Source organism: Botryllus schlosseri, chromosome 5 (assembly GCF_051294905.1).
Source record: "Botryllus schlosseri isolate E-star chromosome 5, Bs_hap1, whole genome shotgun sequence".
NCBI lineage: Eukaryota > Metazoa > Chordata > Ascidiacea > Stolidobranchia > Styelidae > Botryllus > Botryllus schlosseri.
The window spans coordinates 8,947,087-8,974,102 of record NC_137240.1 but is presented as its reverse complement, the minus strand read 5'-3'; the positions used below and the strand labels follow the sequence as shown (position 1 = coordinate 8,974,102).

Sequence of the window (27,016 nt, the reverse complement as noted above, 5' to 3'; positions counted from 1 at the left end):
GCTTCATAATAATCTATCCTGATTCCCGTCGTAATTCAGGTCTATCGTTAACGTGTACGATTATATAGTCGTCGGATTTAGAAATCCACATTACTCAATAAGACGAATCAAACGAGATTTTCGGTTTAGAATTCACTATAATATATGTTATATGATCCCCACGTCGGCTCATACTCAAATGCTGAGTTGGAATCGCTCGTTAACGTATAAAATGATGAAATTTGTGGAAATCTGGTTCATTGCGCAACTGCCAGTGAGGAAGAGATAGAGATGCTTTGGATAATATTTGTCGCCGGATTCGTTGGTGAGTTATTGTTTATCTTGCAATAGTTGATTTAGTCGTCTGTCAATTAAAGTATATACTCATACGAGATAAACGGCGGGCCTGCTACTCTGCATTAAATGCTTTTTGTGTTGCTTCAGATCTTTGTATTTCTGCTCCGCATTGGGATTATGGAGCCAAGGGTAAATGATGTTTAGTGGCTATATGGCGGGTGAATTGGTCAAGTGTCCCTTGTGTTGACGATTCAGGTCCGCACACGTGGGGAGACAGCTTCGGTCATTGCAAGGAGTCAGCTCAATCGCCAATAAACATCATAACAGACGACGCACTGATCGATCCCAGACTCCGCAGTGTAAACAGGACGCTTTTCTTCCATCCGCCTGCTGCTATGACGATATCAAATAATGGACACTCTTGTAAGTAAACAAATATGACAGGCCTAACTATATTATGTGCTTCAAGTTACGCCCGATAACATATCCATATAGCCTCACGACGGACAGAACTGTGACTCCGAAGCCCAATACCTGCGCTTTTCTAACGATAGTAGCCTACAGTGATTCTTAACCGGGTCTCGCTGAGCGTGTCTCGGGGGTTCGGCAGAGATCAAGACACACACCCAACTCACACAGCAGAAGTTACACTGATTTCCAGTCAAAATTCATTAAAATCTCATGTTTCAATGGTTTTGTTCTTTTGACACTGTTTCTGATGCGCAGCTCATTTTGTGCTTCAGTATTCTATAGTAATGTATTAGATGTTTAATGTGGTAGATGTCTGTTTTTGTTGGGTAATACCAATACGTGAAGACTTGCTGATCAGCGTAAGGGTTCGCCATGTTACTAATAGGTAAAGAACCACTGCGATAGTTCGTTGGAAATCTATTTCCGTTGAACACGTTCACAACCTCCACAGAATGCGGTCCAAGATATCTACACTACACTTTCCCTAGTTCCTGCTCGTAACTGCGAATTTTCGAATGTACTGCAAGTCTATTTTCGGTTGCGTTACCGTGTAAACAGATTTAAATTGCAGTGGTGGCAACATTTGTCGACGGGGCGTATGAGATTGACGACGAGGGGCTGCTTCCTTTCACGGCAAGAATAGCTCAGTATCACTTCCATTGGGCAGTAAATGCGCAAAGCAGCGGGTCGGAACACACGCTGAACGGGAAACAATTTTTCGGTGAACTACACGCTGTTCACTACAACGTTGAATATAATAGCATTTCCGAAGCGGCGGATAAGCCAGACGGACTCGCTGTTTTCGGCTGGTTTATAAGCGTAAGTTTATGGATACGATATGGTATCGGAATACCACTGCAAGACACAGCTGTTTTTGTTATATACATTGCAGGCTGATTACCCACAGGACAATCAGGACTTTGAATTATTTCTAAAGCTGGCGGCAAATGGTGCTTTGCGTTCTGGCGACAGCGTACAAGTACAGCGTCCGTTCTCGTTGGAAACGCTGTTACCTGCTGACATGAACAAGTATTATCGATACAGAGGATCGCTGACCACGCCAATGTGCTTTGAATCGGTTACGTGGACCGTTTTCGAAGAACCGATAAGAATAAGCCAAATACAGGTATTCTGAGGCCCGCATGCCTGGCAATTCTATTGTGCATGTACATTGTACAATTTCCATTATTTTAAGCATTCAAATTGTGTTCGGCAGGCTTCGGGATTATGTGATATATTCTCCGACTCAACCAACTCGGCATTGCGAGGTAACTTCAGGCCTCCACAGCCTTTAAAAGGGAGAGTCGTCACAAAGCCACCGGCACTTTTCTTGTCACCAGCTGACTCGTATTGCTACAGCTTATGATGTGTTGTTCGTAGAAAGTGAAATACAATGTTTGACAGTGTATAGAGCAGTGGTGCTCAACATCTGTGGTATTCGCGACCGCTTCTACTTCTATAGCAGCGGTTCTCGAACTTTTTTACACACGCGCCCCATGACGATAGTAAAAGAAATTCGCGCCCCTTCATTGTCATATCATAAAAAAATATTAGAAAGAGCAATCAGATTGTTTGCAATCCCAGCGCATAGTTTGATGGCACGGAAGATCATGACTGTTGAGAGACTTCTCAAATAGAAAATTCGGACTATTTACAGATCATGGACTTGAGATAAAACGAGCAGGGCGCGAACATTTATTTAGTTGAAGATTTTATCAAAATTAATCATGTGCAATGAATGATAGCATATAGCAATGAGATAATTGACCGTGTCTAATCCCTTCTAATACCCCACTTGTGCTTATAGCTAATACGTATAGGCTCACCTGATCAAAAACCAAATCAAAGACCAATGGCCCAGGCCGCTCGTCATTCAGGCTTAGCGCCTCTTTACCTGACAAACAATTTATCTCTACATGGCCACAGGGCAGAGATGAGCGGATTTGGAATTTCTATGTCCTAATCCAATCCAAATCCGAACCATCAAATCCGAATCCTAATCCATAACTTTTTCATATTCAAGTCCATGTCCAATCCTAATCCGATTCCAAATGGAAATTCAGAAAAAATGCTAATTTATGGAAGGTAGGGATTGGAAATATTTCTTTCACTACCAACGATTCCCTCGATTCAAGATAACTTAGTAACCATGAGTAAATTAATAGCTGATCTAAATAAAGTTTGTCGCCATTCGCCACACGACAAATCAATCTCCCAGAAAATCGGTAAATCCAATCCAAATCCTAATCCGTTTAGAAAAAAATCTCTAATCCTAATCCAATCCAAATCCGAAAAAATTTCACAAATCCTGTTTTTTCAAATCCTAATCCTACTCCATGCTCATCTCTGTCACAGGGGTTTGAAAAGAATACAATTCAATTGCGTACTTTTGCACTTTGCCCTCCGGTCGCATTTCAGCAAGCAATTGTAGAGGGTTACCTGAAAACCAAACAACCACCTTAAATTGACTACTGTGCACTTTCCACCGCGTTCAGTCCTATGCTTTTGAAATGACGGTTTAGCAGTTCCTCATCGTACAAGTAGAACTGCTCATCTCACAGCAGGGCGGCTCCTTTTTTGGGTGCAAAGGTCCCCACGGCAATAATAACGACTTCAATGAATTCTATAAATTTTCGCTGGCTACTGCAGCAATTGACTGTTTATTGTCTCTGGTGATCTGTATAAAAGTATAGCTAACCAAACGCCTTGATGCTCGGCTATACAATACTTATCTGGAGATATAGCCTGTTGCTCTTGGTGAAGTTCTTCGTAACAGATATATTCTCAATACAATGGTTTATTCAGAACGTTGCAGTAGTTTGCGTATATAGTCTCATAATCAAAGTAAAGTAATCCTCTAACGCGTGTTACATACACTTATATAGAAGTTTCGACTCTCGAGTAATCATAACAAGAAGTAGTTTCTTATCCGAGACATAGCGAAATATCATGGGCGAGTGATCACAGCGGGATAGCTGCACTACTAAAACTTGCACATTTAGAATAATTCGAAACGGCAACGACGTATGCTCATAAAGTAGACATATTCACGACCAAACGAGAAATTTATGTCAGCACTATCGGACCACAAGGAAGCTGTTGGATAAACACCATAAGGACCACAGTCAAATCAGGTTTAGTTATAACAACCGTCACGTGCGAGCTGAAACCTATCTCCGGTCGAGGCCAATGTACACACCTTTATTCCACCTAGCTGCGATATGCTCAGATTGCTCACATTGACTTTCGTCACGAAATATACAGGGACACTACAACCAGTTCTTAACTTGAACATGCAGAACATGCATGCCCACTCTGCAAGATACAATACTTAGTTCGAAACACCTGGTTGAGAAAACCGCTATCTAGTGCAGTGGTTCTTACGAGCCCCAGAGGTTCGCTGAGTCAGTTTCAAGGGTTCACTCGAGGCCGAAACACGCACCCGACTCATGGTATTCGTGATGATACGCCCGGTACGTCCTTTACAGAATTAGGTGCGACTTTGTTTAAAAAAAATGACACGAGAGCGGCACTTTCCAGTATGAAGCATCGTAGGCTATTTCTGAACTGGTATCCGAAAGGGAAATACAAAAGTCACACCGATATCGAAAAAGTAGAAGTACTTCGTTACTGACCACCTCTGGAAATTATCCACCATTTCCTGCTACACCATATCTCTGCAGCACCTCCACACCACCCCTTGAGTGTTCCACTCCATTCAATATCAAAATCGCCCCAGGGGCTTGCTGGCGTCTTGGTTAATAACCACCGTGATAAAGATAAACAGTGATGCCACGTGATAATCATGCACGTGATAATCACCTATCTGTCTGCCCAACGATAGAAAAAACAACAATCGTTCTCTTGAATTTGAGAGCCATCAGTTTTTGTACACATGCATTGAAAAATCGGTGTGATCACATCTCGTCTGGCACTGCCTTCGCCTGGTTACGCTCGCATACTATTGCTTACTGGGTAATAAATCTGTAGACGAAACCAATAGTTCAACCAGTTTTGTAACATTTCGTCGGTTCATATCTCTAGTTCTATCTATATCACCCTATCAATATTTATTCGTTGATATGAAGCAAAAGGCTTTAGAGTGAGAATCGTCACAATCCTTTATTCTTGTATGTTTAACAATAATAATAATGCTGTAATAATAGCAATGCATCGGGCTTCATTGAAATTCGAGCATCACATTTTGATGGGAGTGCAGCTCTGGCCTAATTAATTCTGCGCTTTACACACCCACGTGATACGTTGCACGTTATACGGGCTACCATACGTCCTCCTTTAGGAGGATTTGTCCTCCTTTTTCAGATTTTTGAAAATGTCCTCCAAGGACGCCTAGAAGTCCTCTTTTTTGGCAGTTCGTGCTCCTCTACAGCTTTCAGAGCTAGGCCCTGCTAAGGTAATGGACGGGTTCGACTGAAAATCGGCATAAACGACGCTAAATAGCTAATACGGACGTTCGAGCGGGTCATTCGGAAGTCGATGGAAAGTGACGATATTATTTTTAGTCAATTCCACAATGTTCCAACACAGATAGCAAAATCAGCTGTTTTCCTTCTTTATCAACTAACTTTTCTGATTTGGTAAGGTGTCCTACATTCCTACTTCCAAAATATGATAACCCTAACGTTATAGCTGTGCTAATGAGGGATGTTATTGTACATGACCGTTCATTAGTTCAACAGGTCTCAGAAACAATTTTAAATGGTTTGGCGCTTAACGCCACTCTACGATATTACTTTTTTCAACCTCTCTCTACTATAACGTAGCAATGCAGTGATAAAAGACGGAGAAACGAGGAAGCAAGTTTCAGTACTACGGGCGAAGTGTTTAATCGCTTAATGCTACGGCGGTGAAGGACATGAATTTAATATTTCAGCTCGGTGTGGTTTTTGCATTATTTGGTGAGTGTTGTCTATCGTGTCTCGTGAGATATAGGCTACTCATTTTAGATGTGTTGAAATACTGCCATATTAGGATCATCGGTTGTCCAAGTATCCATGTGTGTTTCATGCTCGAGCTAAACTGAATGAAGCAACACACTCACAGAAAATCAATATAGATTCACTCGCAACGAAGTGCCGCAGGCTATCAAATAATGTTTATTGTGGTGTGGTAATACTTTATATGGTGGTGCTGTGAGTCTTCAACTAGTCTACAAGATGTTTGAAATTATGCTGATATGGCTATGAAGCAGTGTGGGGCAGCTCCTTCAAGTGTTGGTTTGTCAATACAGAACGATACTTTGACTTCACAAATTTCGTCGCGGAATAGAACGAATCACAACAGCTTCATAATGACATGACAAAAATGTATTTTAGGATTGATTGAGCGACGTCTGACATATAAGGCATACAGGCTTATCTTTACCAAAGTTATTTCCATTTTCAGTCAATGCAGAATGCATCTCCCATTCAGTTTTAAAAGTTCTAATTGCATGTTCCCTCTTTCTTGGTCTGTCGGAGTTGAACGTGACCTGCGCCGCTGAGAACAACAAGCTCATTGTTGATCACTATGCCTCATGGCCATCGCGTCTGAAACGGTTATATGAACTCGATTCGTGAGTTCAATATATAAGTGATAATCCTGTATCGACGCACTGACATAAAATCTGATAGTTATGGCAATCGAAGGCCGAAATCGCGGATCTACAGCCGCATATTTGCATATGTAGATCTATTTTGATTTTGAGTTTTCGGAGCTTGACAATACCAAATACATTTGGGTTTGTAGTTGGACACCGTGCGCTACAATACAAATGTTCTATTGAGATCGGACATCATTCTACTAAGTTTAACCGACCATCAAGCCGTGCTATGACAATTAGACAGTTATTGCAGGAGTTCTTTAACTGGGGTCCACAGAAACAGATTATCCTTTGAGAATGACATCGTGAGTGGGACTGCCTTTTCTAGTCCTTGATTATCATATTTTACACATGGAATAGCCTAAATAGATTTGAGCTTGATGTAACGACCTTCAAGTCATCGACTGCTGATATTTTGGAGGTACGCGCAACCGCCCACAAAACAAGAAGGTGTCCGCGATCAAATGTTTTAAGAACCCCTGAGTCATAGGGTTGATTTTCAGATACCGTAGGTCCATAAACGTTCGGGTACTATTTATATCATTCGAGTTCATCGGTAGACGAAAATATAGCTCTAGCACAGTATTTTCAACCTTTTTTTAGGCCGGTTTAAAAAATGCTCCGTTGCCCACCTCTTACAGTCCTGCTAAAAATAGGGAAGCAATTCTGACCACATAATATGATGGTCACAAACTATCATACTTCGGAAGATTGCCGGTAAACATGGACAAGGACAAGGGTAATTGGAATGGATGGTTTTCATATCGACGTGCCTATAGTTTACTTGGCTTGTTATATACTCGGCAGCTAGTTGTTGCAGTGTGCAGTTGAATGATGATACATTAGCATCAGCTATCCGTAACTTTCGGTAAAAGCCACTTCCATCAACTGGTATATAACTCTGGTAAAATATTAAGCAACGAATGGGACTGTCCATGTCCACGCATGTACTTGAATACTTTGATACTTAGTATCAGATAGTACGAAAATACATATCAATCGTGACCGCAAACTGCATGTATGAATTCGGATACATCACTCTCGTAGGCCGCATATTTATCGCGTACATTATGATTTTTCCACGCAATTCGCAAAAACAAACTAACTACAGCATCCACGGACTCCGCCCGGATTACTGGCGTTTTAGAACCATCATGATGGAGAATAAATATAACTATGATAGAGAAACGATTCTGGCTCAGCCAACTTCAAACAATGGTGAATGGAATATGGAAGAGAAGCGGGAAAACGGTTTATTATTCAAATAGACGTTGCTATATCGTAGGGTTACCATATTTTGGAAATCTGAAAATACTGAACTAAAATCCGGAAAAAAATGGTAAATTTTTCCCGACTTTGTGGTTGGTTGACTAAAAAAAAATAAAAAAGGTAATTTTTCCGACTCGACTCCAAAAATATACACTTTTGTTGAATTCTTCGTTGGTTGACGAGAAAAGGTCAAATTTCCGGCTCAACTCCTGAAATACCCAATACCCGCCGGAAGGTTTCTTGAGTACTGATTTCCTATATCTCAGTCGAATTTTTAACCTATATCTAACCAAAATTTTCAAAAAAGAGGACATTTGGGCGTCCTCCGAGGACACTTTCAAAAATGTCAAAAAAGAGGACAAATCCTTTTAAAAGAGGACGTATGGTAACCCTACTATATCGGGACATTTAATCCAGTGATATAATCAATTCATGCGTCGTTTACATTTATATACAATGATTTAGAATTAACGATTTCGAGGCTTGTCATTTTTAGGCCGACTCCGCTGATAAATGCGCTGCGTTATATCCGCTATTCGTTACGGTTCGTTGCGGTAACGGTGGGACCGTACTTTCACAAGAAGTTTATAATCCATCATAAATTCCTGTTCCGGCGGGTTTTATGTCACGATAATATGACCGCAGCACCGGAACTCTACATGCAATTGCAATACAGTTCAGTCCGAGTTTAGCCCCGGGAATACTTGTTTATACTCCGGCATTATCTTCCAGCAAGTATGTAATCGAAGCCAGCATTTTCGTTGCTGCTAACTTTGGGTTGTATAGCCAGAGGCGAAAAACGCCTTCGCCCTTGCCATTTTGGACTTCGTAATGCCATAAGTTTCACTATGTCTCATTTAATCAGAGTCTGCCGAAAAGTTTGATTAACATTTGTTCGACAATATGAATAGATGTTGTGCGGCAATAATAATGAAAACATAACTGAACTTTATTCAACACCATTTTCCCAGGGATATATAGAACTCCTATATATCCCTGCATTTTCCGAACAGGTCTGCGTCCCACCTCAAAATGCTCCCGTGGCCCGCCGGTTCAAATTCACTGCTATAACACATATACTGACAAATTACAGGCCCGGGCCCCGCAGAAGCCTGAAAGAATAATGTTTAAAAAAGTCGGTATACGTGTAGGAATAGCTTAATTGCAATCGTTAGTTGTTTAAATATTTCCGTGATACAGCCTATTTCATATTAGTAAAGACATGGTATAGTATACTTAAGATATCGTAGGCCCCGAGTCTCCGCATCGTATTGCGGAGGTTTGCTTTTAATTACTAATGCAGTAGCCTGATCGCGTATTTTGAATGCTTCGGATAAGCATACCAATTCGCTAGTCCTAACACTAAAATTTCCTAATTCGGTCCGTCGCATAACGAGTATGATTTTTTAGATTGGCAACTCTGCCGATGGCTATTTAGCAAGTCTCGTAAGTTGTTTTTTTTATTGATTGACAGGGGTTACCAACACGTCCACACGACGCTTCCAAAGCAACAATATTCCGCGGGCGTCGATATATTTTCCGTAACAAATTTGGATAATTCGTGAATTCATAAACAATAACCAACCGGTAAGAAAGGGAATTCCCCGAAGTATGGCACGAATCCGTGCTATAGCCTATACGCGCTGTGACCAAATACGATTATTAGTAACCCCTTTGCGCTCACGACTTTTTCATTTGACCTTCGCCAAATAAAACTTGCCACTTGATGTGCACGATTCAAAAAGCAAAACGTGTCGTGCAAGACAAACAATTTCCAATTGGCAATTCCTCCGCATGGCAATGGGATAAGTCCATGGCCCATATAAACCAATCCCCCCATGAATTTACAAATATGGCGTGTACACTGTACAATAACTACTCATTTATATTCTAAAATTTTTCCACGATTTAGAAATATTTCGTTTTCATTAAAATCTGTTTTCCATCCAATAATACCAGTACTGCCAGAATTCTGGAGTTCAAAGTTTTGTCATTCATAAGCGGCTAAATAGCTACAAAGTAATTGAATTCAAAAATGTTTGAAACATTACCGACAGCTAATCTTTGCAAAAGAACGCGGAGAAAACAAGCTTTATATTAGCAAATAAAATTGCAATACACAACAAGTAGCGAAAACGGGATACTTGGAGATTCAATGCTTGAAATCGCCATTCCGTTTTATAAATTTAGCAATCAGCATTTAGCAATAGACTTTTATCATTAATTTTGACAAATTGGTGGATGAGGTTGACTAACTTATACAAGACCATGAATTATTATGACGCGTACTGGTGGTAATTACGTTAATTTTGGGACACACATTTCGGTACAATTGTTAGATATAATCTCTTTAGATTGGAAATAAAGATATTAAGTTAATGTTTTGATTATTTTAGATTTAAGTTTTGGTTAGTAATCCTAATTATAATACAGTGCGGTAGACTCTATATTATAAACTTATTATAGTTGTAAATCAGTCCCAATATATCCTACTATCCGGTTCTTGAGGTTAATTGCTATAATTTACGCTCGCCAAATCACATGTTCTACGACAGTGACGTCATACGGCGCTATATGCTCAGTAAATCAGAGTGTCTCAGTGCTTTCAATTGTACTCTATTTCCAGCGCCATCATTTCCTGCAGAATGGGACTACAAATTGAAAGGTAAAACTTTTATCATGTGGTATGTGTACACTAGGGTTATGACTAGCAAAAAAATTCGAAATTTTGTGTGTCCTGTAGTCACAAACGATGAACTTTTCTGTCCTGAGTTCAAAATTAACAAAAGTTAGGACTGGTTAAACAAAAACCTCCTGCACAAAAATTTTCCAGTTTTCACTGTATGAAGGATAGGCTTTTTTGTAGATACAGACTATATAATATATATACCGACTTAGTTCAATTTAACTGACACAATTCCAATTGCGAAGATTTCAAATAGTATATTGGTAAATTGTGATTGCCCAGATTGAATTTATTCGATCGTTATCTTGCTTACATACAAAAGTAAATAATTAATAAATAATTATTAATTTCGATTTTAGATGTAGACTGTATATCGTATAATTTCAATTTGTCTGACACAAATCCAACTGGCTGTTCGAAAAGGCGAAAGTAGAACAACTCAACATATTTTCAGCGGTCTAGAAAACCGATTCGAGGAATATTATGAAAATTTGAAAATGCCATATCATATGTGACTCAGTATCTGGTGATACTGGGCGGCGGAAGGTCGTTGTGAAACTGCAAATTGCAATAATGAGCAATCGTTTTCATAAATCACAATACATTCGTTGCCAACATAATATTATCGATTCTTAAAGCATATGTCAGGAGTTCTTCAATCCAACATCCTCAACAAATCCAACTCTCAGCTACAAATTTGGAGATGATATGATAAAACACCACAAAAACTTGTACAATCCACCAAGCCATAATTTTAGATGAAAATATTAGAAAACCGAGGATTGAGTGATGATGTTAAGTTTATCTATGTGCTGTGCAGAGCCGCTGTGCCGCTCTTTCAGAGAAAATAGTAGATTACCACTAATCAGATAGCATAAACCTCCATCTCTACGCAATGCGAGATGGAGCTCAATGGTATAATTCCGTACTTCCAAGTACCCAGATGGAGAATAGCTCTTGAGATATCATGCTTATTCATCGCAAATGCGTGTCAAGAAGCCTGGTATTCTAACCAGATGTCTATAGACGGAATATACTGGAGCCCGACCGATTATCGGTTCGCCGATAATATCGGGACGTTATCACACTTTGAAAGAATTATCGGTAATTTTTGTGACGTCACAACATGGCAGTAGGAAGTCAGAAAACTATATTCTTTGACCTCTAGACTGAGAACATTGATATATTTCATATAGCTTACACTTTACAGGTGTCCAGATGCAGCCTTTCTAGTTTATTTCATGTTCAAGTATAACAATGGCTGTAAAGATGTTCAAATAAATGCCCTGAAGCTTTGAAAATGTGCTTATGTATACATCCAACTTCCTTTGAATATCGGCTGAATGTATTGGGGTTATCGGCTAAGGTGTGAGATATCGGAATAGACTCAAAAATCCAATATCGGTCGAGCTCTAGAATATACCATAGATTATTTGCTGATATCTTTGCGGTCGAATGTCCTGCAGTGATAAAGTACCTCAAAACCCCATTGGAAGTCGGATATGTCCGTCGTAGATGTCCCTCGCACTAACTTAATAACAGAAAGGGAAGTCAAATTGATGGAAGAACTTCACAAGAAGTGCAAAAGGACATATATTTGAAGATTAAATTTGTAGCAAAGAATATCCTGGAATTTCAATTTTTTTCTTTATTTGGACCAGTGTCGAAAATTGAAGTTAATTTGTGCGGGACATTTTTTTCGATTTGAACAAAATGATTATAATTTTATTAATTTATACCAAAATGTTCATCAATTCCTGCTACAGGCAATTTTTTTTTAGTCATAACCCTAGTGTACACTGTACATGTGTCTCAAACGCGCAACTATATGTATGTGCTTGATGCGCAGGGCCGTACACCTGGGGTAAAGACTACCCGCAATGCACCGGAAAAAGCCAGTCTCCGATCGATATTGTAACACAAGAGGCAGAGCATGACAAACATCTTCCGATCATCAACAGGAGAATCTTTGATTCGCCGCCGACGAAAATGAAAATACAGAACAACGGACATTCGCGTAAGTAGGCCGGGCCAAGTACTTCACTAATGAGGTTCCGAGCATTCGTGCATCGCCATTATGACCGCCCACATCGGAAACGCCAATAATATGTAGTCTTGCTCTGAACCATTTACGCGACGACAACAGAGGTAAGACTGCGTTTCACCCGCTGTGCACAGACTCAAGGTTCACTTGCTTTACATCATTTGGGAAGCAACAGCAGATGTAGAAATTTGACACCGTGCGCTATCCCCAGCAGCACGCAGACAGGCAGCCGATACTATTGCTATAATGCTATACATCTGGTTAAAATCGATGGTATGTACTGAGATTGCAGCATCCGATTAACGGATAATTTCTCGCGCTGCAGACATATCAAAGTGCTTCTGGAAATGAAGCAACAATACCAAAGTCAACATCTCAAGTCAAGCGTGCAGTGACGTAATTTCCCCTGGTGTACATCATAATAATCAGCGGCTTCCACCTTCCATTATTTCCGCCATCTTCCTTGTATTCGTCCTCCATCAAGTCTTTCATTTGGCTTTTTTAAAGATGTCGTAACACAGCGACACAGAACAGCGACCCTTGAGAACACGCCCTCTTGTATATCCCCGTTCCGTGGGTGGGTATTCATACTTAACACTTCCCGAATCCCGAGGAGTCGTTGATGATCCCGGTCCTGGCCATGTCACGTACCGAGACAGCCTTTAAAGTAGGGTGGCCATATTTTTGTAACGCAATTTACGGACACTCTTTAGCGCCCACTAGCTATGAGCTATGAATCACTGTCTGTCAATATGACGTCACAATAGCAAAGCTTTGCCTGTCGACCAGAGGTGGTCATGATCCGGATCAGAAGCCGCTATATTGCTTGGTCGCTGCATTTATGTGGTTTTGTGTTGTAACCAGGACCGAAATAACATTTTTCAGCGTCGAAAGAAACACTGATCTTGAGCCCGCCTTAGGTAATGTGCAACTTCGGCGGAGCTTAATATATTCATCTGGTTTCTATATGCATCTGGTCGTTAAATTTTGTGAATGAAATCTGTCTATAATATTGGTTCTTCCATGTATCACTATAAAATTTTGATCGTTTCTCTGCCCACATGATCATAGAAAGCGGTAGAGCTGGTGGAGGATGATGACCTTGCAAATGCATGCCGTGTCACACTGTCAAGACTATTTATGAGCCGAAATGCCGGTCCGCACCAGCAGGTTGCAAACCCGGTGGTGTTCAGCCTTTTATGATCGCGACTCCATTTCTAATTTGAAAATGTTCTATGGCCCAGCTCAAAATTTGATAAGCTGATTACTGAAAAACTGCCAGCACCAAACTTACTTACGGCCTATTTGGGAAGCTGATTACGTTCAACATCTTCGCTAACCACAGAACGAAGACAAAAGACCCCCAGGTTTAGAGCCACGATATTTGACTATAAAACATCTAAATGGCCTTAACCTACTCTAGGAATATACTGTTCTCATATAATTGCGATTACAATTGAACTTATCTCAGTAAATGATGGTTATTTTGATTAATTTTTGATTTCAGGCTTAGCGAGGGCGGTGGTTCACATATTAACATCAATGAAGATGACACTGAATCGCACGCAGCGCGAAGAAAAATTTCAAGTGGCATAAATCTGTCCAAAAATAATACCGTTTTTATTCATTTAGGAAAATATTTTGATGCTATTTGAAACGTTCAAAATTCCGGCCATTTGGGCATATTTTGGAATTTCCTCCCGGGAGCAGTTTGAACAGTGAAGTTCTGGATATGTCCGGGAGATTCCGGACGTATGGCAACCCTACTTTAAGGGGCATTGCGCTCTAAATATGACGTGGTCTCAAATTGAATTTGAAAGTGTGAAAATGATTTTGGCAGCAAGCATTTCCTCAGAAAGCCACTGTAATCGAACTGCAGCCAACAGTTTTCATGAAAACTATCAAAGCAGTAGACATACACCGATCAATGAGATATCGAGGTGACACGACGTAGCTTTTTCAACCTTTGCGAAATTTCGGTCACTCATTCCATCAACTCTATACTTTCCCCGATACCGTCAAAGCAGGGAAATGAATTGTAGATAGCTGTCAGCCGATACTATGAAAGAACTGTGTGGCATCAAGGAATCGATTTGTCAGGCACTTAGTAGCTGTCGAATTGGAAGTATTCTTAAAAAGTCTGACAATAGAAGGAAGTAATGGAGTATATTTTCTTCCGTACCCTCGCGGTAGCCTGTTTGATGATGGAGATACGAAGGTTATCGACTCAGGACGGTTCTCCTCTGGAGGCAATCCCGATGGAATGAGTGCTTTGGGAAGCTCTGGAGTGCGGATATCAGTTTTACAATCAAGTTTGTTGTTTGACATGGCCTGGGTAGTGGGTACGAACTAATCACCAACCTGCCGGGAAGCCGATTGTCCACCACTGCTCTATGCCGTCAGACTTGGTCATATACAATATCTAGTGACATCCAAATTCACAAGGACATGCTGGCACATCCATTATACAAACGCCGCGCAGTGTTTATGTTTTTTCGTGCGCAAATGCGATTTCGAAATCTGATTCTATAAAACCGACAATATTATTCAGTGGTTGTTACATTCGAAGAGGGAGCATACTCTATAAACGACGCCAGTTTGCTCCCGTTCGAGGCCGAAATAGCTCAGTTTCATTTCCATTGGGGAAGAGACTACGAAAGCGGAGGTTCGGAGCACACTATCGACGGGAAACGATATTTCGGGGAATTGCACGCTGTGCATTACAACACCAAGTACAAGGATATAGGGGAGGCAATCGACAAACCCGACGGGCTAGCAGTGTTTGGATGGTTCATTGATGTGAGTAAACCATATGAAATACCTGGAAAGCATTTGATGTGTATGAATGTTTTGATAACACAGTATGGTTGCTAACCTTCACTAATCTGGCGAACGCTACGCTAATCCGCAATCATTCGGCGAACCCAAAATTTCCGTCAAAAAACCAAAGAGAAATCTACCACATTGCACATGTAGTACATTACTATATAATATACTGGTGCACAGAATGGACTGCACTTCAACATCAGTGATAAAATAACTAAACCAGTGGTTCTCAACCTTTTTGTCTTCGCGTACCCTTTTTAGACCGTCACGGACCCCCTCGGACCCCCTCAAGTTTCAGTTCAAAGTTAGCTCAATTATCATCTAACCGTCATCTGTTGGAGGTTTATCTAGGTTCCACTTCGCCATCTCATCCGCGTAAGCGGTGTCTTACAAAAAGCCTAGATATGGGCCGTGCTATACAAATCAGCAGATACGGAATCAAAGATAAGGAATATCGGTCTGGTATAAATGACCAATGACCATAGTAGTCGGCAAACACCATGAATACCACAAACAACATTGTAATCTGTCTTGTGTAAATATCAACTATAGGCTAGTCATAAACCGCAAAAAATTACTTTTCGTGGAAATAACATCATGCTATGTGTAAGAATTCGGTATCAGTACGCAATCGTGTCTTGGAAATCGGCGCCTTCGATTTGATATAAGCGATTGCCTAAAATCTATTTCCCTGAAGTTGGCTTGTGGCGAACGTAATATTAACGCGTAACGCTTACGTAAACACCTTTAGGTATGATCGCAACATATATAGCACCAAAATTGAAAAACAGAGTTTTTAATGAACGGTATTTCAGTCATTTCCATGTAGCAGCCCACATTGAATTCATCCTGTAATAGTGGTAATGTTTATTACAGATGAAAATGGATTCCGTGGATTTAATCCCATTACTGGGATAGATTAGGAAAAAACTTCAGGAATTTGTAATTCAAACTTCTGTTCACAAATTTGCTGAGACTGACGACTTCAAATCCCAAATGATTTGTAACCATTTCGAAGTCACCCTGATTGACCTTACTAGTTACTACCCCAGCTTGTTATTTCTTCAACAAACTCCATCAAAACCCCCCTAAACGGCAATATATATGTATCAGTAGGCTGTTGGGACTTGGTGGCAATTAAAATGAGTTTGCACAGTAGGATGTTTCATCTCAGACTGCCATGCTGTTGATGTGAGTCTTGAAGTTTTAGCAGCAAAACTGCATCGTGATTTCCCTGTAATTAAAAAATACAAATTAGGTTATCAAGTATTTTTCAAATTTAGAAGCTTCGCGGACCCCCGGTTGAGATCCACTGAACTAAACCATTAAGACATGATTTTAACACAAAACAAAAAATATTATTTTATAAATTTACTGCAAGTAATCGCGATTTCTGCTGAATAAGTCGGATATGGTCTTGACCACCGGAGAATTCCTGAGACTGACTCAGCGTACCCATTTGGCCCGTTTTAACCCAGGTTAAGAACCACTGAAATAGATATCAAAAAAGAAGATTAATTCGGCAAGGCGAATCTAACTTGGTCGTAGATGCAGATGCACTTTTTTCCTTGCGGAATTATGTTTTCACAAACTCTCAGGCCCGAGTTGGGACCACTGGAATTCGACATGACATTGATCACCTGACCGGCGCTTTTAGAGTTTGACAAACCGCCTTAACAAACCACATTGATTTTTTACCAAATTCCAATTGTCAAGAATATGCCGCAAAATTTACAAATACCTGCCGAATTATATTGTCGGTTTATTGACGCCAACAATAATACTCAGGGTGTATGGGCGCAACGCATATAGGATTATAGTTACAGGGTGACAGGACCTTTGACTTTGACATCGCAATTTACGTTCGATACGCTAAATTTCGAAGAGAGTATCTTAAGCGAACATTTCAAGAACAGCTCACAGTGTAACTCATTTCGGCGATATCGCACATTACACCCAGGTCATATGTAATGATAGGAAGTTTTATCAATTAAAATCATTCACAGTCTTCAACACCTTAGCATCGCACGCGTTATATGGCACTAAAAGAAGAGATAAAATATGCGATATTGTATAAAAGACATGTTTCGTTGGGAACCAATGTGTTGTTGTTGTTTTGTGGTATTCATGGTGTTTGTCGACTACAATAGTCATTTACAACTGGCCGATTTTTTTAAAATTTTTATTCCGGAGTTGCCGACTTGTAGCGCGGCCCACTTCTAAGCTTTTTCAAGACACCGCTTACACCAGGGGTCGCCAACTCAAAATGGGTCGTGGGCCAGTTTTCAGAATTCGTAGAGGCCAGGGCCGCATGTAGGGTTGCATTTAAAACAAAAATCAATTTAAAACAAACATATTTAAAACAGGGCCCTAATTTAAAACATGTTGTTATTGTTTTTTGTTTTCTCAAAATTCATGACGTCACGAATATTCAATTGTGACGTTATAGTGAATTGACATTGACAATTGAAAATATAGGGTAAAAATAGCTCCTTTCACGAAATATATGTACTATTGCTGTTGAACCGACTATTTTGATGGTTGCAACCATCCCATATCGATATACGTCGGTTACATCGGGTGGTAATTGTCCGTATGCTCATACAACATGTTTTTTGTAAAGTACACAATCATGGCATAATTTTACAACTTAAAAAAACACAATTTTTTTTAAAGGCCTTTTTTTTAAAACACCGTTTAAAACTTGTTTTGAACAAAGTGTTTAAAAACACCGTTTAAAACATGTTTTGAACAAAGTGTTTAAAAACACCGTTTAAAACATGTTTTGAACAAAGTGTTTAAAAACACCGTTTAAAACATGTTTTGAACAAAGTGTTTAAAAACACCGTTTAAAACATGTTTTGAACAAAGTGTTTAAAAACACCGTTTAAAACATGTTTTGAACAAAGTGTTGCTAAATACCGTTTAAAACAAGTTTTGAACAAAGTGTTTAAAAACAAAGTGTTTAAAAACACCGTTTAAAACATGTTTTGAACAAAGTGTTTCTAAACACCGTTTAAAACATGTTTTGAACAAAGTGTTTTAAAACACCGTTTGTTTTAAATGCAACCCTAGCCGCATGATGTATCAATATCGAGATAAAAATAGGCAACGCAGTTTAACAACCACGTTAATCACTTTACGCCAGTACAAAGTAGTGCTCTCTAACATGGGGTACGGGCATAGTTACCACAAAAGAAATATACTTTTATTGAAGAAATGCATGAGCTACTCACGATACCTGCCAACACCCTTCAGCAACTAAAGCAGGGGCAGCCAACGGTTTTGCTATTCACGGCCGCATTTTGATTACTTATGTGCAGTACCAGGGTATGTAGTCGTAATGAACTATAGTTGGATACTAAATAGTGTATAAGTACCGACGTTAAACTTTCAATGTCCAATTTTCCATTGGCAGTGAACTCCGGACTAATCTATTTGCTCATATTGGTTTACTACGTCCACGGGAATCCTTACTATTCATTTTATGAATAGCCACAGAAATTCGTTTTGCAGTCGCGCCATGCACGAAAATGTTTTTTCATATTCATGAGTGAATTTCGTCGGTAACATTAGTATAGTTTCACCTATTACTATCAAATATTTATCCTTTCTCAGCCCATGTGATATGATTCACAGGTAGAGCTGATGTCGGGGGTGTCTTCGAAAATTTAGCGAAATTATTAATTCTGTGTTGCGTCTTTGGGAGGACCGATTGTTATTAGGACCCTTTGTTGCATGCTGTTATTTCTTGACCTCCTATCAGGATTGTCGGTATAGTGGAAATATATATATGATTCCCCCAAACCTAGGCCTATATACCTGAAATAAATTATTTTCGTAATGAAGAGAACGCGCTTACAAATTGGTGTTTCTTTATGGGACGCATCATTTTCTTCAACTGTTCGCATCTGTACTGTGGCATTCAAATTACAAAGGGCACTACTTTATTGAAATCGCAAATCGACTCTCAATGAACCACGCGTAGCGCCAAGAAAATCTCAAGAATAATTCAAACCTCTCATTAATTCGGGAGTCAATTCGTAAATTTGCATATTGACGGCAACCAACACATCCTAATCGAATCAAGTGTCGACGACCGCATAATTTTCCTTCTACTGCCGCAGATTGGTCACTCCCAGACTAAAGAATCGATATTAGGGTCAGCTCGACACGGTAATTGATGGTAAAGCTGGGTCCTTTGGTGAGCTCGAAGTCGTTTTCTGAGCGTCTCTGTCTGGGCAGTGATCGACCATTGCGTGTCAAGGCAATATGCCCATTGATATCAGCAAATTATTCCTCCATTGAATGATATTACCATCGTCGAAGCCGTATCAGCTAGTCATAAAAATTGATATTGGGCACAGGAGAATAGCTAACTTTAAACAAAAACAACGATATGTTTGAACTGAGATCAATATCAGCATTCAAAATGCTTTACTTTCCGAAATTTCAAATCAAGTCGCGGGCCGCAAAATGTGACCTCGCGGGCCGCGTATTGTTGATCCCTGGCTTACGCGGATGAACCTAGATAAAAAAAACTCCAACACTTATAGGTATGAATTCTGGAGTCGAACTCGGACTCGAACCAGCAACCCATTGGTGTTGCAGCTGCGGATTATACCACTAAGCTATCTCGCCACGCAACCCATGTGATAACTGGAACGGATGAAATCCGAAAACCACGATCAGGGTAGTCGCGAGTATTAATGTTATGAAAAGTTACTGGGACCCGCTTTCTATCGTGCCGAGTGCGAAATATTTTCAACTTCATAAATTAATTTCGTGGATAATATTGGTTGTTGAGCATACTACTATCAAATATTTATCCTTTCTCAGCCCAGGTGATCAGATTTACTGGTATAGAGCTGATGAATGGATAGTCTTTGAAACTTTTGGTCACTTAACTAACGATCATACATCTTCGATTTGTTATTAATCACTTTGTTGCATGTCGTTAGTGCTTGCCCTCCCATCAGGATCGTCGGTATAGTCAAAATATATATTGGAATCGCCCAGACGTACCAGAAAAACCTTAATGTGTGAGACGCATACGATTTAAAATTTGTATGTATATATATGGGGCGCATCATTTTCCTCTGAGGTTCCTATTCTACGATGGGGCTCAGATTGCCACGACACTGCAAAAAAACAAACAATCATATTGAATCACGCGCAGCGCGAAGAAAAGGATTAAATTGAATTAAAATCCATCAAAAATTTGGGATCCCATTCGTTAATTCAAATTGCGTGTATACTGTATACACGGTTGCCAACACATGCTAATTTAATTAGGTGTAGACGGCCGAAGGCTGGCCAGTGGCCACCCCTGATCGTAGGCCCAGAAACAAAATACGTTGGCTAATGCACAGAATGATACTAGTTCGTAGCTTTTACAACTTTTGTAGGATTCAATTCCACGACGATATAAAAGCCATGCCAGCCGGCATACGTCTATTTTTTGAGTTTATTTTATGAATGCAGATTGCCAAACTCTATTGTTCATCCATTCCTGGCACAGAACGGTCATTTGTATTATAACGCTATGAATATGATCTTCATTAATTAATTGATCTTTTGACCCGTGAGCTGAGATCATGCACGAATCTCATACTCGGCCGTAGCCTACCTCTCCAAATTATATTTTGGGTGCATTCAGAATATCAGAATAACTAAGTCATATCCGCATGAGATGGTCTCTGATCTGGTTTATTCAAGTACAATCATATTCAGAAATGAGATGGACTGCGATCAATTTCTCATTCACTTAAACTCGCTTCACCCGGCTCTGCTATTCACAATTGAAAAAGAACGAAATAACTCATTGTCATTTTTGGACGTTTTAGTCGAAAAACATGATACCAATAAATTTGAAACATCAATCTTCCGGAAACCGACATTCACTGGCCAATACCTTCGTTGGAATTCATTTAGTCCTAGACGCAGAAAAATCAAACTCATAGGTACCCTCGTGCATAGAGCGTTGATGATATGTTCGGGTAATAAACTGAACTCAGAACTTGACAATATCCGGAAAATCTTACTTGATAACGGTTACCCTGAACATGTCATCAACCACGGCATAGAGAGAAAAGTAACGCATTTCAATGCAGAAAAGTCAACAGAGCCTACCGAACGAACAACCAAAGATGTTTTGTTTACATCCATCTACCTTGGATAGGACCTATTTCCACCCGCTTTTAAAAGTAATTGATTTCAGCGGTCAATAAGTGTTACGATACAGTGAAGACCAACGTGATTTTCACGACAACGCAACTGCTCCCGGCAACACGTAAAGACGTGCTACCCGCACTTCAGCAAAGCAATGTAGTTTACGAATTTAAGTGTCACTGTGATTGTGGCTACGTGGGAAGAACGTCAAAGCGCTTGCAGGAACGCATAAATCAGCATGTCCCTAGATTCATTAGAACACGCTCGGTGAAAAGCTCACCCTTAACTCACCCGCTCAAGATTGATGCGGAACAATCAAAGGCCATAAATTCTGCAATTGGCAAACACTTGTTGGATAATCCCGCTTGTGCGAAAAATTATCGAGACGACAGATTTCGCATACTCGGAAAGGGTCGCTCACACTTTCATTTGTGTGCCTTGGAGTCGACTTTTATCAAAATACACCAGCCAAGGCTGTGTCAACAAAAAGAGTTCGTGTATCATCTAAAAATAGTACATTGAACGCTCTCGTATTCGTGCTGGTGACGTCATATTTTGTGTTACGATTGTTGATATACGCTGTTCTTTCGAATTCTCTACCAGTTGCTGACGATTACCCCTGACGAGTGTCAGCCGAAAATATTCGGGTTCATTTCAATATGGATATACTATTCAATTGTGTATTGAAGTTCTGTACCTCAAAGAAGCTGTTCAAGTACAAATCCAAATGCGATAAGTAGAATCGCCGATTTGAGATATTTATGAAAATGGCGGTTTCAGCAGCACCCGCAGGCTGCGTCGTAAATACTGTTAACGTTGGCCTTCAAATTTTCTTATTCTGCAGGTGGATTATCCGCAAGACAACCAAGATTACGAGCATCTTTTCCAGTTCGTCAAAGATGGCATCACCATGAAGGGTGATGTCACGCAAATCAACACGACGTTTTCCCTTGAAACTTTGCTCCCGGCGGATTTGACTAAGTATTATCGTTACCTGGGATCTTTGACTACGCCGGCATGCTACGAATCTGTTGTTTGGACGGTTTTCGAGGAGCCAATCAGAATCAGCGAATCTCAAGTAAGTCAGTCGTCGTATACCGAAACAGACTTTGCTCATGACACCTGATACAAGAGCTTGTTTGGCGTGAAAATGAAAATATTTATGACCTTTCGAAATCCCTGATAGCATCCGTGCTCACTTCCATGCCGATAGGAGAGCAAAAGTATAACTATTACTATAGTCAGGGATATCCCTGACTATAGTATTGTGTTGCGAGAATCATTAGCCAGACCGCGATCTGTCAGACCGTAACTTCATTAAAAGCGGCACCTGAAAATGGTTCTACCATATTACAAGAAATCGTCGGAGTTTTCGTAATTGTAGTTGGCTTGAAACACCAATGTCAAATTATCACTGAGTGAATCGCAAAACACGCCGTCAATAGTGATGAGTTATCCGAAGGATTCAAATTGAATTATACATTAAGTCGGGACTTTTGTGTAGGAGTGGTCCGTCTGCGCTTTTACAATATTTCGTTTTCCACTCCTTCAAGATCTGCATGAAATGTAAATAAAGTATGTTATCTTGACGTCATAGTGACAAGAAAACGAGAATCGTGAACCGCGTATGACATATTGCTCTGGACTTGTGTAGTGTCACGTTAGTTAGATCAGGTAGATTGTCAATGTCATGTCTCTATCCTTTGACGTAACTTCCGCCAGAGCGAGATAAAAATTCTCCAAGTATTTCGAACTTGGTTGATCGCATTTACTAGCATTCACTGATGTTGATGTTAATCAGCCGAAAAGCTTCGAATTTAATAAATTCGGCAATACGAATATACCTTGTGTTGAGATAAAAGAATGACGCAAAAATAAAGATTTCAACAATTTCTCCAAGTTTTCCAGTAGTTCTGAGTGCCACTGCAACGTGTTCCCGGCTGTGGCGCATCTGTAATAACCCCATGGCATTAGAGTGATTGGAGGTGAGTTTCTTAAACCTTTTTAGCGTTCGTACCCTAGAGATTTCAATAAAATATTTCGAACCACTGTCCATTTTCACCACAACTTCTGGTGACCTACATTAAAATCAAAAACACCATTGACATGAAATTCCGTCTAGCGCGAAATAATAAATCTATCCAGAAAATATTATATTTTTGTTGATTTGAAAAAGAATTATGGGCTCTAGATAGCGTATAGGCCTAATTCAACAATGCATCTGGTAGACTTGTACCCCTTGTTTGGTGTTTTGTACTCCGAGGGGTGCACCGAACCCTGGTTAAGAACCCATGCACTATACCAGGGTTGGCAGACCTGCTTCTTGCGCTAGCCGCACATCAAAAATGTCAGCTTTAAAAGAGCCAAAACAACAACAAAAATTAAAAAAATAAGCGAATATATGACGTCACAAGGAAATATAGGCTATCGAATAAAGTATACTTATTGTTTGGTGATACGGGCGGCTGGTGATACGGCTCCACCTGGGCCGCAGGGTGTTTGAAATCAGGCTGATATGACGTCAAGCAGTGCGGGCAGTTCCTTCAAGTGCTGATGAGAATTTAAGGATGATTTCACCTCACTAATCTCGACGACATTTTCTTTGCCAAACTCTGCGGTTATTTCTAGCATTTACAATTCAATTGGAAGAGCCATTGCCAGCCCGGAAATGATTGTGACCGCCCCTGGCGTAATTAATTATTGTCAAGTTCATTGTTGACACAATTGCGGGTGAAAGGTCTGTGAACTCGATTCGAGAGATCAATTCCAAATTTCTAACCCTGTGGTGCCACCTCCCCTAAAATTTACAATCCTGCGCAAACCATAAGGAAAGAAGTAACACGAAAACAATACGCATATTGTTAATACGAGATAAAATTCATCAATTTAGAATCAAGTTAAACTTCTCTATCAAAATGGCGAAAAGCATGTGTAATCACTAAAGAGCCGTATGCGGCTCGCAAGGCGCAGTTTCCTCACCCCTGCACCATACGATTCGAGACCGCAACACAATATAGACATAGAAGCATTGTCTCGTGGCGCCAGACTTGAAAAAAGGAGGCGCTTAAGCTACGTAATTTGATAAAGCGGCAAGCAATACTTTGATATTTCTGCATTGATTCACTCCAAGGTTATCGACTCCTCATCAAAAGTGACCGCCAGAAAATGTGAAAATACAAATTAGCAATAAAAGCTATAATGAGCAAGCGTGATTCAGACGAACAATAGTTTAGTCACTTTAGTGCAGTGGTTCTTAACCTTTTTTCCTCCAGCGCCCCCTTTCAAAAATTATCGTGCTCCAGCGCCCCCCAACTTCATATTGTAAGGAATGTAATAAAGACAATGAGTAAGAGGGAGAGCCGTAACAGCACTTCATCAACCCCCTAAAAACGATTGCCTTGCGCACTCATAGCGTGATAAACCAAACTTCTGATCGCTTCGCCCCAAAGAACCCCGTAGCGTGATTTCGATGGTCAGCAAGTTTGTGTGGCCTATAGTCGCCCTAGGTACCAAAATTTTCTATAATGTATGAATTAATAGGTGGTAATTACATATATAGGTCGCTGTAAACTTTTTATCCTCTCAGCCCACGTAATCAGATTTACCAGTAGCGCTGAGTGAGCTGTTGTATGGGAATATAAAGGGCACGTAATTAGTAATTAAACATATTCGGGCGTGCACGTTGGTACAATTAATTCGTTACCAGGGCCGTAACAGCACTTCGTCAGCCCCCCCAAAAAAACGTTCGTCTTGGGCCCCCCCATCGGGTGATAAGCCAAACTTCCGGCGGGCTTCGCCCCCAGACCCCCCTTCGGCTATTCGCTATTTGCTGATACTGGTCATCTACATTGGGTGTCCATTTACTGAGCCAGCTATTCTCGCCTAGACGCGCCAAGCGCGAAAAACTTCAATTAATAATGATTGAATTGGTCAATATGATCGGAAATTGGATGTATATTGATATCAATTTTTATCCTCTCTCTGCTCTCGTAAACAGATTTACCGGTAGTGCTGAGTGGTGTGTGATTGAACAGATAGGACCCCTCAATAATAATTATACATCTTCGGGCGTATACCCGTTGGCAGGAACAAAACGGCACTTCGTCGGGCCCCCCGAAAAAACTTGGTTCTTGGGCTCCAATACGGTGATAAACCGACCGCTCCCCATCACGTAGTTCGCTTTTGACACGAAATAAGCTGTACTGTTTAGCGCGCCAGTGCGAAGCGCGATAACTTTCGATAATTCATGATAAAATCGGTAAGTAAGATCGGGAATTGCATATATATTGCTGTCAATGTCTTGTCCTCTCTGCTCACGTTACCAGATTTACCGGTAGACCTGAGTGAGGTGCAATGTTCCTTCTAAGCTGCGCACGTGCGCAGTGCTGACATGGTCTCTGCGCAAAGAAAATCTATGTTGCGCACAACAAATCCGAAGTTATGACCTTTTTTTAGTCGTTACGCACTGTTGTCCAAGGGTCTGCGCCGTGAGTTGTTGAGTGTGCGCAAACTCGTCAAAACGTGGAGCGAACATTGTGAGGTGTAATGGAAACTGTAGGGCCCGTAACTAATAATTAAACATATTCGGGCGGGCGAAACCGGTTGTATGACTTCGTTGCATGATGTTATTTCGTGACCTCCTGTCTGCTATATCAAAAAATATAGAATCGCTTAACAGGGATATAGCCCAACAGGAATATCTAGTTATAGATATCCCTGTCGCCCAATCGTACTAAACTAAAAGACGCACACGATTTCAAATTGATATTTCTTCATTGGCATATCATTTTTCCCTACCAGATGGAATTCGTCTTCTGGCGTTCAGATTGCCAAGACAGGAACATTCGGTACCAGTCATTTAGACGCCGATGGAGAATTGTAGGCTATATATAACGAAGTTTTCGGTGTTAATTTTCTCTGAATACTCAGGATATGTCCTACCACCACATCATCTACTGCGAAGCCATTTTTCTCCAGCGCCCCCCATACCGCCCCCCTGGGCCCAGCGCCCCCCATATCGCCCCCTGAGCGATTCCGCCCCCTTCAAAATCGCCAGCGCCCCCTGGGGGGCGCTGGAGGCAAGGTTAAGGACCACTGCTTTAGTGTAATCTCACTGCAAATACTTTCCACTCAATGACCAGTGACCACACGAAATATCGTAACTTCCAGTGATCCGTCATAGGTAGTGTCCATTGACAATCTCAGTGAAAATTCTGTCCCGGTCTCTGGCAGTCATTCGCTGAACTGTGGAGGTGATCTTTCAATTTAAATGGAGCCGTGATGTAATATCATTTTTTGCTATATGGTATGCTTGCAAGTCTTTCAAATGCCGTGATAAATATTGTGGTGGGTCAAAAATTAGGTGTATCAGCAAATTACAATTCACCTTTTAGGCCTCGTTTCTGGCGGGCGCAATCATGGATTCCACACGGATGCCAATACAGGACAATTTCAGACCGGTACAGCCCCTGCACGGAAGAAGGGTTACGAAATCACTGGGATCGTACTCCGGCCGACGTAGTAATGATCCACCGCCCAAGTTTATACTTATGGCAATGATTTTATCTCTTCATGTTGTTAGAAATGACATCATAGGTATGCAATATGCATGGCACGCTAGTAATACGACGTCATTATGATTTTATATTGCCAATATACCTCGTCGTCTTAA

At 40.6% G+C, this 27,016-nt stretch overlaps 2 protein-coding genes and 1 long non-coding RNA gene across 3 annotated transcripts in view; 1 reads left to right on the top strand and 2 right to left on the bottom strand.

Moving 5' to 3' along the window:
• Positions 1–27,016, bottom strand: part of LOC145438922 (uncharacterized) — a 254,138-nt gene that overhangs the window by 115,010 nt on the left and 112,112 nt on the right. The gene's annotated exons all lie outside the window — the stretch shown is intronic.
• Positions 1–27,016, bottom strand: part of LOC145438943 (uncharacterized) — a 118,730-nt gene that overhangs the window by 18,336 nt on the left and 73,378 nt on the right. The window lies entirely within an intron of this gene.
• Positions 158–27,016, top strand: LOC145439980 (uncharacterized). Its single transcript, XM_080317648.1, has 11 exons — positions 158–304; positions 424–465; positions 532–699; positions 1,319–1,566; positions 1,640–1,873; positions 1,964–2,111; positions 10,245–10,283; positions 12,154–12,321; positions 14,900–15,147; positions 22,190–22,423; positions 26,739–27,016. The coding sequence occupies exons 1-11, from the start codon at positions 271–273 to the stop codon at positions 26,982–26,984; spliced, it is 1,809 nt and encodes a 602-aa protein (XP_080173774.1). The 5' UTR covers positions 158–270; the 3' UTR covers positions 26,985–27,016.

Coding starts and splice junctions, on each gene's coding strand:
- LOC145439980 (XM_080317648.1), top strand. CDS start 271: ATGCTTTGGATAATATTTGTCGCCGGATTCGTTG. Junction 466..531: donor TTGGGATTATGGAGCCAAGG/GTAAATGATGTT, acceptor TTGACGATTCAG/GTCCGCACACGTGGGGAGAC. Junction 700..1,318: donor ATCAAATAATGGACACTCTT/GTAAGTAAACAA, acceptor TTTAAATTGCAG/TGGTGGCAACATTTGTCGAC.